Consider the following 12,812-nt stretch of genomic DNA (forward strand, 5'->3'; position numbering starts at 1 on the left):
CCATTAATGGCCAGACTCCTTTTGGCATATACGGCACTGGCCCTTTCCAGAGGCCCTTTCGAAGCTATGGTGCCCTCTGGAGGGGTGATGTCAGTGATACGGGATCCACTTAGCACTGGTTCCCGTGGCATAGTGTTTATAGGATGATCTCTTTCCACGCCGAGACAGGGAGGTGAAGAGGGTTCGAGTCGCCGCACCGGCCGCGCATACTAATCCCCACACTCCTTCCTGCTGTCCTCTCTCCATCTATCCATGGACGCCGCTCATAGCCACAGTTGCTTTGCGGCGCTAACACGGAATTAAAAAAAAAGAAAGAAAGGTCCACTTAGCAGTCACACACTCGCACGCCACATCGTCAACCGTTCACGTCTCCTTTCATCGCGTTCTAACTCTTTCTGGGTTTCCGAAATATGACACGCTGAAATGGAACAAGCTATATATGCGGCGGCGAAAGTGAGAGACTTTTAAAGAAAATTGGACGCATAAAAAGAGGAGCCTGATGCACGTGAGAGGTTCTCAGCAAGTGACCCGAATCGGATGGACAGAGTTTGTGCGTCGCGAATCACGCAGCCAATGGGTGCCTATACTCTGTCCTCCTCGACTCGCTCGCTTCCCATAAAGCGTTTAACAAAACCAGACGAGCACCTTTCATCACTTTGGTGGGTGAACCGTGCTCCTACCACCATGGCTCCGAGGTTAGGACTTCTACTGGTGAGTACGCCGGTACCATTGACCTCCGAGCTAAGCTAACCGCGGAAAATGTTGAACGCACTTGACGAGTAGAGGTTCGACAAAATTACGGATGATTTGTAAAGGTGGCATAGTAGAAAGTATCTTAGCAACGTCCTGACAAATTGGACTCGGCTACCCAGATAAAATATTTCGCGAGTAATGGAATTATTGTCGCGCTACTGCCAATGCATGGCGCGTTTGCAGACGTTAGCGACAAGAGTGCGCGATATGTCGTTAAAATTGTTTGTCTCAACAACAGCTTCTTGTCCTGCTGCTTTACTGTAACTAATGCATACGGATGCCGTGTAGCCTATCTTAATTCAACGTAACTAACAGGCAAAAAATGGGAGAAGTCTAGCACTCGCAGGTGAATAAAATAAGTATCTAAAGAGATTGAAACATTTATTTTGCTGAAAAACAAGTTTCCGGACGGACTCCGTCCAAAAGCTTGTTTTTCAGTAAAATAAATGTTTCAATCTCTCTAAATACTTATTTTAATTCAACATAAGTATATAAAGTGAATGTGGTCTGGTCGTTACTACGGACCACGGTAAGTTTATGTGCAACGAATAATGGCTGGAAGGCCTTAACGGCACAGAAGCACTGCCTAGACCTGCTGCTATTTTTCCGGAACACAGCTAACTTCCACGAGGGCCTTTACACACCTGAGTCGATAATCACTCCTGAGCACACATACATACAGGTGATCTACATTTTCAAACAACCAATTCATTCGGGACCAACAACCAAACGACGTAGGATGCTCGCAGTGACGCCTGCATGAAACAGCGTCCTCGGTACATCATTTGGCAACGCCCTAACCACGGATCGGCCACTGTTGTGTGGCTCACGTTCGCATGGTTATCTCGCGACGTAAAGTCACTAGTCATCATCACATGGAACGATTGTTTCGACAAACACCACTGAAACGTAACAAAGGCATATCAAGCCAGCGATGAGAAATGCATCAGAGTTGAAAAATCTTCTGTATAGACGTTACCGCGTGTGTCTGCTGGCCATTACCTTGGAGAAAGCGACAGAAGGATTACTAGGTATTCTGGTCGTGTAGCGACAGGGAGACATTCACAGAGAACAGTGACACTATATTCCTTGTTCGGTTTGTTTACTGATGCAAAACATCGTCGACTCTCTCCCGCGATGCGTCGAAGACGGGAAACGTCGCGAGCTTCGTCACGGTCCTTTGCACTTGTCACAGCCACCGTTTTTTCTTGTTGACTGGAAGAATTCCTTCAAGCACGGACGTCCATATGAACACTGCGCGAACAAACAACAACAACAACTTTATTTTAATGATGCTGATTGGGGAGTTGCATCGCCGGCGATACTCTACCGCGCGAAATGTCCTCAAGGTGGCTTCTGGTATGGGAAGTCTTTTTGTTGCGCACAGCGACACCTGGCCGTGATACTCCAATAAAGACTAGTGCGTTGCCGAATGGCAACCGCTCATGGCCACAGTTGCTTCGCAGAGCTAACACGGAACAGAAGGAAGTCCAAGAAAGTTCTCGCGCAACTCGCCAGCGTTAGAGTCAGCGTCTTCTCCAGAGCTAGAAGCAACTGCGTGGGTTGTAGATTCGGAGGAAAATTTGGGAACTGTATGGAAACTGAAAATTCAGCTTTTTTTCTGTCAGTTTTCAAATGCATGCACTGAGTTGGGATAGCTTGCAGAATTGCTCGTTTTTCATAACAGCGTCTTTCGGCCTGGCTGTATAGTTAAATACGTGCAAATGTAAGGATGTTCTGCCTTTCTCACGAAACAACGCAAAGTCAATATTTATAAGGTACCTTTGCATTATCGTGCACTGAAGTCGGAATCATCGAATGTTGCAACTCGATGGTTAATCATGGGCCAGTTAAGTTACATTAGAAACCAAATTTGAATTTAGTTGTGTTATGTGTAGTATAGAGACTAAAGTTTCTTCGTATCAACATGTACATGGACAAGACATTCTGTATACGATCTAGAAGGCTACCCGTTGATGAAACATCATTCAGTAGTATCAGCAATGGTTCAGTAAGGCCTCTTGCGTTATAGCGGACCACGAACCATTCTTGGCTTGTTTCGGGATTAAATAATCCAATGCTTTAAGATTAGATCAGAGGAGAAAACGAAAAACGTAGAGTTGTTTCACCCGCGATGGGGTCAGGACTGGCTACTTCAGTACTTGAATGCATCTTAATGCGTTAAAAATGAACAGGGTACGTAGTGTGGCACAGTTTCGTATGAAATGCGTTTGCACTGCCGGTTACATTAACGATACCCAGGACTAGGAATGTATGCGACTGGATAGCTAACCGTATCTCACGCTTGGGTGGAGCCACATGTAAATCACCGCTTCTCCATCCAATTTCGGTTTGCAAGAGACACTCCGACGTCGTTTTGCGGAAGCCGGAACCAAGTTCCAAACTAGGTCAACATTAGACATTATAATTAGGTTTCTATATGAGAACACTTTATTTCTCCGCTGTGCACATTCACCAGGGCAGTGAATCGAGGAGCTCCGTACAGCTATTTATGGATGAAATAGTTAACGTTAAGGACGTTTTAAGTGTCGTGAAATGAGGTAACCAAGTGATGTCGAGCCGCAAGATCTTCCAGCGCGTAGACAAAAAGAAAGTAAAGATACGGTACCACGTTACCAAGAAGAGGTGACGTGGTGCATTTCTCTTGTATGTACGAAGTGAGCAGCATGCAGAGCAGGCAGATCGTTCAATAAATATATCTACAGCGACGGATGGCCGATAGAAATGACAGTGTGCTGCTCGATCTCTGAAAAATGATAATGATATTTCGCATAACTGTGATCGTGAGCGACGTCACATTTCTTGGTTCTACCTTGACATGCGCGGACACCATACGGCATCCTGTAGCGTCGCTCGAGGAGGACGATGCATTTACCACGTGTCCAAGTCGGCGGCGTCCTCGCCTTTTTTTGTATATCGAGATAAGCATGCAGGCGTTACCCACCGATCCAGCGATGTTCGTGAATTTTCAGCAAAGCAGTTCCAATCGGGTCGCTAAAGTGACATCTCGCAGAAGACCGTGCGGATCTTCCCACTGCTCCATGGGTCCCCTGCTGTCTTTGCTGGATCGTCGCTATCGTTGCTCGGCGAGTGGGAGTTCAGCAATATTTATCGATAAATTCTCTTAGTTCTGACGCTTCCGCGTCGAGGTTTGCTCTGGAATACCACTTCATTCGGTATTCCAAGGGGTGCAAGGACGAACTCACGGTGGTTTGAGACAGCCGAAAGACTTGACAACCAGGCTCCACTTAGGTTTGCTCCAGGTACTCCATTGTGCAAAAGTCCGAGTGTGGGCACAAACGGAAGGACGACGCCAACACAAAGTCGTCGTCCTGTTTTGCTCAGGCTTCTGCACTATGAAACTTGTCTACCAGATGACCTGCTTCTACGCAACACTGTCAGTATTCCGGGTGCCACTTTCCCGGTACTACTGCTCGGTGTAAATTAACAGTCGTGTGAGCTTTGGAAGAAGGACTTTGTTGCTGCTTTCTCTCAATCGTTCTGGTAATAGCGTAGCGAAACATTTTTCTGGTATTGGGGCATTTCTCACATGGACGCCGCCATGTGTTCCAAAGGACGTCCAAGTTCGTTATTGAGTCCATCTTGAGTGAGAATGATGATTCATAATAAGTTCATAAGCGACACCACAGTGTTCGGTCTGTGGTTTACTTTTGCCCACCCGAGGGTTGTCCTCGAGCGACTTCGAACCCGCAACCTTGGGTTCAGTAGGCGTATCCACTGAGGTCGGTCCATCGTTGCAGCTGTTGCTGCTAGGTTGTCTGTCATGCGTTGTAGGCGAATTTGGATTTTGCAATCGAGATCTTCTGACGCTGTCACGGAAATCGCAATTCTTGAGAAGATTTAGCTGTACGGGTCTACCTTACTGTACAGCTAAACCTTCCGTCTCGATTTCCTCGTAGGGCCAGTGAATGGTGTGAGTCGCGTGGTGAACCCTTTGATTTATCCATCGCCTTGTTGTTGTACAGAACTGCAACTTGTCGATCCACGGTGTCGTGGGCAGCACGATATTGCTTTTGCTGACATTGAGATGCCTAGAGTTGGACATGATGAAATATTGTCTTTCCACTGTTCAGAAGAGTGTTGTTGTGCCCTTTCTCTCGCAAAGTAGTCGTAGTCAATAATAATACTTTATTCGTGCACAAGAGCAGCCACAAGGGTCTATAGGTATAGGCGCAGACTATTAGCAGACCGTATAATAAACATAAAAACAAATTCCAACATACAACATCCCATACAACAAAGAGAAATACACAACGCCAGAAGCTACCCCCGAATTCATAGATGTGACTTTTTCTCGAACTGACTTGCAGCTGCCTCGGAAGAGTGTCAATGCACTTCATAAACCCTCCACGCGTTGGAGCATTCTTACGCAGCGAGCTCGACTTGACATATGTGGTGAAAACTTCAACTTCAAGTCAGCGCTCGGATTTCACCTAATGTGTAAAAAAAATAAAAATAAAAAAGAAAACGTATTAAAAAATCTACTTGTCTGAACATTATGGGGTCAACGCTATTTATCTGAGCTGGGGAGATTTTGCCATTACTTCTGAGCACTGTTTTCAAATTTAATTTGCCAGGTCAATCTAACGTTCCTGTTTTTTTCCCTTTATTCTTATAGAAACACGAAGTTTTTGCAGGATTTACCCCGTTCTATACTCTAAAAAAAGAAGGACTAAAACGGGGAGTAATTTCAGCTTCTATAGTCCCCTAGACTGCAATTCCTCCCAGTTTAAGTCCCCTGACCCCGAAATTTACTCCCCAGAACTGCAAATAGTCACTGAACGCTCGCAAAAGGTCCCCTGAATGCAACAGTCTACGTAAATATGTGCTCTTCGTGAATTTGATGGAATAAGGCTATATAACTTAGCAACTTTCCGCCTCGATCCACGGAGTAAGAAATACTAGTTAGCGGTTCTTTCTAGACAAATTGTGTTCTATGCATGTCGCAAATTTTATACCACTCGACATATCACGGTTGACGGTTTAATTCAAAGTATTTTCATTCGTGCACACAAATTTTGGGTACGGTGGGGCAAGATGAGACAGAAATTTGCAACTGAGTATGATTTTTTTTCGTGTTTTTTTAAAAAATGCTAGCATTATGCACCTTCTCAGTGGTCTAGAACTTCTGATCTGTAAACGCAGAACGGACGTAGCCGGTCTAAAATAAACACAGAACAAGAAATTCAAAAATGCAGATTGTTTCACATTGCCCCAACCCTCGGGGCAAAATGAGACACCCCGTGGTAATGAACTATACAAATGAGTTTTTGCAATCCAATCAGACAAAGTAAAGCCCGTGGGCCCCTACACAACCCCTTGAGCCCACCGCTCACATGATGTGCTACAAAAACCACATAGAACCCGGTGCTATTTTGCTCCACCGTCCTTTGCAAACAAGGCACCGCCAGTCTGATGTGTTGCTCGTCGCTCGCTTTTACGTGCGCTTCTGCTTTACTGGAAATATCCTAGGAAACATGCAAATTTTCTCGAAAATCTTATGCAATATGCAAAAAAGAAATATCTGATGAACAAGCATAAAGCCACCAGCCCAAAAGGCGCGATTTTCTGTAGTCCTTTTTCTTGTCATCTGTGCAGCAGCGTTTCGCAGGCCTATTCTGTCAATGTAAGTCCACATCCTATTTCTTTATTCATTCATCTAGATATATGCAAAATATGGGCACTCTTGGCTATCCGGTGTTGAACAGAAGAATTAATGCATCCGATGATATGCTCGGGGCAAGACGCGACAATTTAATGTAATTTAAATTTAATGCAATTTAGATGTAATGTAATTTAGAAACGGAATCCGTTTCTAAATTACATTAAATCTAAATTGCATTAAAATTCTATTTTAAATTCTAAATTTTCTTCTAAATTACATTACATCTAAATTGCATTAAATTTAAATTACATTAAATTGTCGCGTCTTGCCCCGAGTAATCATCGGATGCATTAATTCTTCTGTTCAACAAGGGATAGCCAAGAGTGCCCATATTCTGCATATATCTAGATGAATGAATAAAGAAATAGGATGTGGACTTACATTGACAGAACAGGCCTGCGAAACGCTGCTGCACCGATGACAAGAAAAGGGACTACAGAAAATCGCGCCTTTTTGGCTGGTCTTTACACTCTAGGCGGAAGTAGCCGATTTTTTTTATCTCTCTCTCTTCAACGCAAACACCAATCCGGACAATTCTCACGTACAATAAATCGAACATGCAGAGGCACCTATGAGTAGTGTTTCAAGCGCATGGGGCATCGCGTCTCTGAGACAGGCGGCGTCGAGCAAAAAATGTCGTGTCTTACCCCGTGTCTAATCTTGGCCCACCTTACCCTATGTACATCGAAGTGTTACAATAGAGCGTGAAATGCAGTCCCCACTCCGTGACATTCATTTACTCCCGTGCATTTACTCCCGAAAGGGACAAATTTTTGTGGCAATGCGTTTAGTCCCGAAAGGACTAAAATTACTCCTTTTTATCTGAAGTTATCTGAAAGAAGAGCGAGAAGGAAACAGGAAGGGGTGGGTGACAGTTTTACTTCCGCCGCATCTTGCATTAACTTGACGCAGAACTGTGCTTGGCCGACAATTTGCGCACCTCGAAACGACAGTTTTCGTAATTTTCCTCAACTATTACCAAAGTAGCAGGCAGTGTATTTTGCGATGCAACGGGGTAAATCCGACGAGAGCTTTCTGGTTCTGTCAAAAATACGTGAGGGTGACCTGGCAAATTTCAGAGATAAATTGGGAATATTAAATTTGATAAAAGTACCCAGAAGTAATGGCAAAATCTCCCCCGAGATAAGTATATTTTTTAATACCATTTTTTATGCTAAGCGAAACACCCTGTAGAACTGCGATGATAAGAGAAGAGGGCGTGAAAAGTTTTGCTCTATGTCAGGATATAAATAGGATCTGGCTATCACTACACGCATGTAGATGAGGTCTTATGTCGAACATTTGTCCTTCTCAACAGGTGCCACGTGCGTTTGCAATCATCATTCTTCTCTTCCACCATTGCGGTCACGTGAAATCTTCTTTCGCATCTGACTTTCACCTCGAACCCTACAGCAGCTATGACGACATGATGTACACGTCACCTTCCACTTTGGCCAGGTACATGGCAGAGCAGGAATATCCCTCGGAAGATTACATGATGGCAGCTGGAAGCTATGGTTACCATCCACTAAGTTCACCAAGTTCCTACCCCACAGAGGAGATGTTCGAAAAGCACGTCCCTCTCGGCGACCGCGTTTCCATGAGGTTCGAAGCTATGGCACCAAGCATGCCTCGAAGTATACCTCGAAGTATGCCTCGAATGCCCTTGAAAGGTGATTACTTTTTTGCTCACGAAGATTCGAGTTCTTCAGATGAGGAGTCTGGACCAAACGCAGCCCTTAGAGACAGTCCCGTTAGAGAACCCTCCGACAGCAGACCTCGTGCGAGGGAGGCATACTATGGGGTAGATAGCCAATTTGAACAGGCGTCTGGTGGCGACAAAATGATGGAAAGCCCGAGCAAAGGAGGTGACGATGCTGAAGCAAGACAGCCGCCTTCTGAAGAGCTTCAGAATGACCAAGAGGAGAATCATCCAGCAGATTCGAATGATGCCGTGAGCAACGTGGGCTACTCGCCCAAAACCGGCCGACCATTTATAAAAGTAATGGATGATGGACATGCACGCGAAGATTTTCCCGCAGATGTCATGACTCCTGAAGAAGGAGCCAAGAAGGATGCGGAGCTAGATAGTCCTTCTTATGCAGCAGACTCCACGAGGGGGCAAAGACGTGCAAAAGGCGGTTATGCAAACGACGTCTTCGACATTCCAGACTTAGAGTCAGAAACAACGAACAGAGGACGACAGAGCCCGTTCAACGAAATGGATGTTGGAATGCGAGGGCCCGATACTTCACCACCGTCGACACCGCCTTCGGTCAGGCATACCCCGCAAAGTGCGATGAGCGAAGACCGTAGCGTAAACACTGCAAGAGATTCGACCGACAGGAGACCAACTACGAAGCGACCAGCTCCGGCTTACACACCACCTCCTACGACAACTGTTGGTCTAGACCAGGACAGTACAAGACAGGTGTATACTCATATTTACAACGAGGCTCGTCCCCCACCGCGTTATGACCAGGAGGCCAGCACTCAGGCACCAACTGCTCAAGAAAGCACTGCGGAGGACAAGATTAATTTCTTGTTGAAGCAAAGGAAGCAAAGAAAAATGGTACTGACTAGTAGTGGAAGCACACCTAGTGCCACAGTGAACCGGAACAGGGACTCGTCAAAGACGGCCGACCAAGCTTCGAAGGGAAAGCAGTTTGGCTACGGGTTTCCTCTAGGACAGGTGACGGCTGGCTCAAGCCCCCAGCCAGCCGCAACGATGCTGCACGATCAGAAGGCAGCAGCCACAGTTCATGGTAGTGGTGGACATTCTCGACCACGGACGCTGTTTCACGAACAGGTAAGGAAAAGTAGGCTACGCAAGGTTCTTGTCCTTAGTAGCGATAGCAAGTTTTCGGGATTGATGCATTGTGTTCTTCATCATAGAAGTGTTGTTGTATTTCGTTTCGAGGCCGCTCCCCTGGAACTACGTTCAAAAGTATCACGACGTTACGGCGCGTAGTGACCGAGCAGATCATAACCAGCAATCCTTGTGTTGCCACTCCTTTCATTTCTACGCCTTTTGTCACCTTTGTCGAAGGCGATTTTCATTGTCCAGAGACAGGAGGCACCTAACGCTTACTTCCAAGGAGAGAAGGATATACACTTCACTGGTGTCTCGGTTGAGTAGCAGCGGTGTAGAATGCAACAGCAGAAAGCTACATTTCAAAAGCTCCTGGAACTGACATCTCGGAGGCCGGAAATCGGACGGCGGAACCCATGGATGAATAGAACCGCTTTTCTTCTTATTGCGAAGTTCTCTTCTTTGTTGTACAGTTTTCCCTCCTCATTTATTTTTTGCTTTTCTCGCTATCCGAGCCGTACTGACTGTTTGTTTTTCCGCAGGGCTTCCAAGGGCCCTTTTCCTACCGGTTCGGTTTCGATACGGCCGACCCCTACAACCCACAGACTCGCTACGAAGAGCGTGACGGCAATGGTCACGTGAGGGGCTCTTACAGTTATTTGGACCCCAAGGGCAAGCTTCAGGTTGTCCACTACGAAGCTGACCCTCACTCGGGTTTCCACGCCAAAGGAAGCTTCGGGGAGTTCCCAGTCAAGCAAAAGCAGTGATACCTACGCCGCACTGCCTGGAAATGTCCCTATGGCGACCAGCACCTTGTGTTATGCCACATCGCGTCCCGTTTAGACTGTTCGTAGACTTTTCCACTGTCACCAAGAAGTATGTACGTGGGGGCTGCCATTTCTTGTTCAACCTGAGAATCTTCGGGTGACACTTGAGTTACTCTTCGCGGACGAAAATGGTTACTTGGGTTGAATAAGCAAACACAGCCTTTATGGGTCCAAGGTTACACGCCCTCCGTGAGGCTATACGAGTGCCGCTCCACTGTAAAGACAGAACTTCACTGCCTAACATGTGCATGAAATGAAACTTTTTCTCTTCAACTTGCTAGAAAGAACGGGTGTACCGCTTTCTGTGATAATTTATCTGTGCGTACAGTGAGCACTCTGAAAAAGTCAGATGTTGTAATGTTAGAGTCCACTTGGAGCTCCATTGTTTCCAGGTTACGAACGCCACATGCTGAGTGTACTGCAATAAATCGAGTACGATCTCAATGAGAGTTCATGCGTAATGAGTGCAAAAACCACCAGGATGAAACGAAGGGGTCAGGCAAGAAGGCGGTGTTGCATAAAAGGTACGCTTGCCTTCCTATAATCGTTTACATCTGCACTAGAAAATTAAGGAAACTCAAACAATTTCTTTTTCAATTTCTCTTTCTGAGTGGCAAGAAATATGGGAAGTAATACGGAAAGAAAAAAGAAAAGGAAGAACCGGGAAGTGTGCCCACCAAAGTATGCTTTGTAGTCCGCGATATATGGCGCACCCCAGGGCAGCACGCGACGTGACCATAAAGCTGCGTGTCACGTGCTTTGATGTACTGGATGCACATGATTCTGGTATCATAATGTTCTAGAAATATTCTTGCTTTGCAAGTACGTCATATACAATTAAACGTTCTCGTCTGCGTCTTTCAGTATTCTGTAGTGCGCCTCGCAACTTGAGTATCAAACTTTGTTCAGTTTTCAACACTTCTGCAACGCCTCTGGTAACATGAATCAGGCAAACTAAGTACCTCTTACATACATTCAATGTTAATTTTGAAAAGCTATCAAACTGCAGCAGTATTGTGAAAATTGGCCCACTATTCACCGCGGGGCATTACAAAGTTTGGCCCATAGTTTATATGGGACCGTGTAGGAGCACAGTTCATATGGGAGAGTATATTGGACCGCGAAAAGGCGATGTTCTCTGTTAAGCTTTAGGCAGACGTATGCCGAGTAGGCAGTGCGCACGAGCCAACGATCACGAGAGAAAAAGCCATGCCAAATATGAGCCACGGGGAGGAATTTTGAGCGATGAATTTCGCATGCGACCTCTGCAATGCGGGGGTACCAAAGTGGGTTTCTGATAACGTTGACTCTCGGAGACCAAATAACTAGGGATGGGCCAACCGAATCCGCGAATCCTCGAATCCTAGGCAGGGATTCGAGATTCGGGAACCCGAATCCCAGTGCCCAGAATGGCGAATCGAATCTTTCGAATCCACCAACCACGTTTGTTTGTTTCTTTTTAAAATTGGCGCCTCCGGAGTCCGCCGAAAGCCTCATTGGCCGGCGGGCCCCGGGCCCATTAATTTAAAACTTTCAGCTGTATTTTCTTGTTTGTTTACGTTGCTCTGGGTTGAAAGAGTTCAGACAGGAACTCTTGCATTACAAGTTTAAAAATAATATGGTGTTGCTTTTGATTGTTTCTTAGTCTTTTTTTTTTTCAAGAATTCAGACTCGCGAATTTATGTATTACCCGTAGTCGACGAATGTTAAATGAATTACATTTAAGAAGAATGGAGAAACATGTTTTCTCCTGAAAGTGAACACTTATTTAATTTGATTTTGATTAAACAAAGCTATGAAATTGTGCTTCGAAACACGTTTTAGTAGAAGTGTTTTTATTTTCCTGGCTTTTAAAACTTTTTTAAAGAAAGGATTCGAAAGATTCGTAGATTCGCAGAACCTTTCTTGGATTCGGATAATTGTGGATTCGTCACATCTCTATACCATAAACAACAGAAAACACATTACAAAGAAGAAAGAAAACTTCGTACCATGTAAATACGTAACTGCTACACAAACTGCACCAACGCTTGCTGCACTACTGTGTGACGGCACCTCGCGAATTATCGCACCAGAACTGCTCCAAAGGAAGACGCGACATTAACGTAGGCATAGGGCATAGCCTACGTCACAGGACTCGACATGCACTTCGATGGCATCTTAGACCATGGCAGTGAGGAGGAGGACTCTGAAGCAAGCACTCTGCAGGACCGCACTTCGTTACATCCTCTGGATCCTGGTTCTCAGCCATCTGGTGACCTACGACGACCTCTCTCGATCCACGGTATAACCTTCACTCTGACTGACCTCGCGGAGAACCAACGTCACATCTTCCATTTATTTGCATTTCTTTATCCAGGGACCAGTCTGCAGGCATTCTTATACTTGTGCCCTCAAAAGCTATACATCAATCGAGGTAATGCCCATACTTACTCAGGCAGTCCCTCCTCTGTACCGACCAAGCCTATAGAGCACGTCTCGATTCCCCAGAGCTGCAGCGTGGTCACTTGGACCGGCCCTGTATCTTTGAGCGCAGGCTATTCCTGTCGTTTTAAAAAGAGCAGGTATGTCTACCACCTTGTGAGTACTACCGTTCCATACCTGTACCACTGCCTGTGCATTCCTGTATGTTCCTGTACCAAGGCGCCCATCGAGTAGGAGGCTGCTGCGTCATAGCCAGATGCAACGGCGGGGAGACCCCTTGTACCTCTCG

The 12,812-nt window shown here is 45.8% G+C and overlaps 1 protein-coding gene across 1 annotated transcript; it reads left to right on the forward strand.

The window, feature by feature from the left end:
* The first annotated feature begins 642 nt into the window (after positions 1-642).
* LOC135400813 (uncharacterized) lies at positions 643-10,512 on the forward strand. Its single transcript, XM_064632737.1, has 3 exons — positions 643-711; positions 7,779-9,269; positions 9,815-10,512. The coding sequence occupies exons 1-3, from the start codon at positions 685-687 to the stop codon at positions 10,037-10,039; spliced, it is 1,743 nt and encodes a 580-aa protein (XP_064488807.1). The 5' UTR covers positions 643-684; the 3' UTR covers positions 10,040-10,512.
* The last annotated feature ends 2,300 nt before the right edge of the window (positions 10,513-12,812 follow it).

This window comes from Ornithodoros turicata, chromosome 7 (assembly GCF_037126465.1).
Source record: "Ornithodoros turicata isolate Travis chromosome 7, ASM3712646v1, whole genome shotgun sequence".
Lineage (NCBI taxonomy): Eukaryota > Metazoa > Arthropoda > Arachnida > Ixodida > Argasidae > Ornithodoros > Ornithodoros turicata.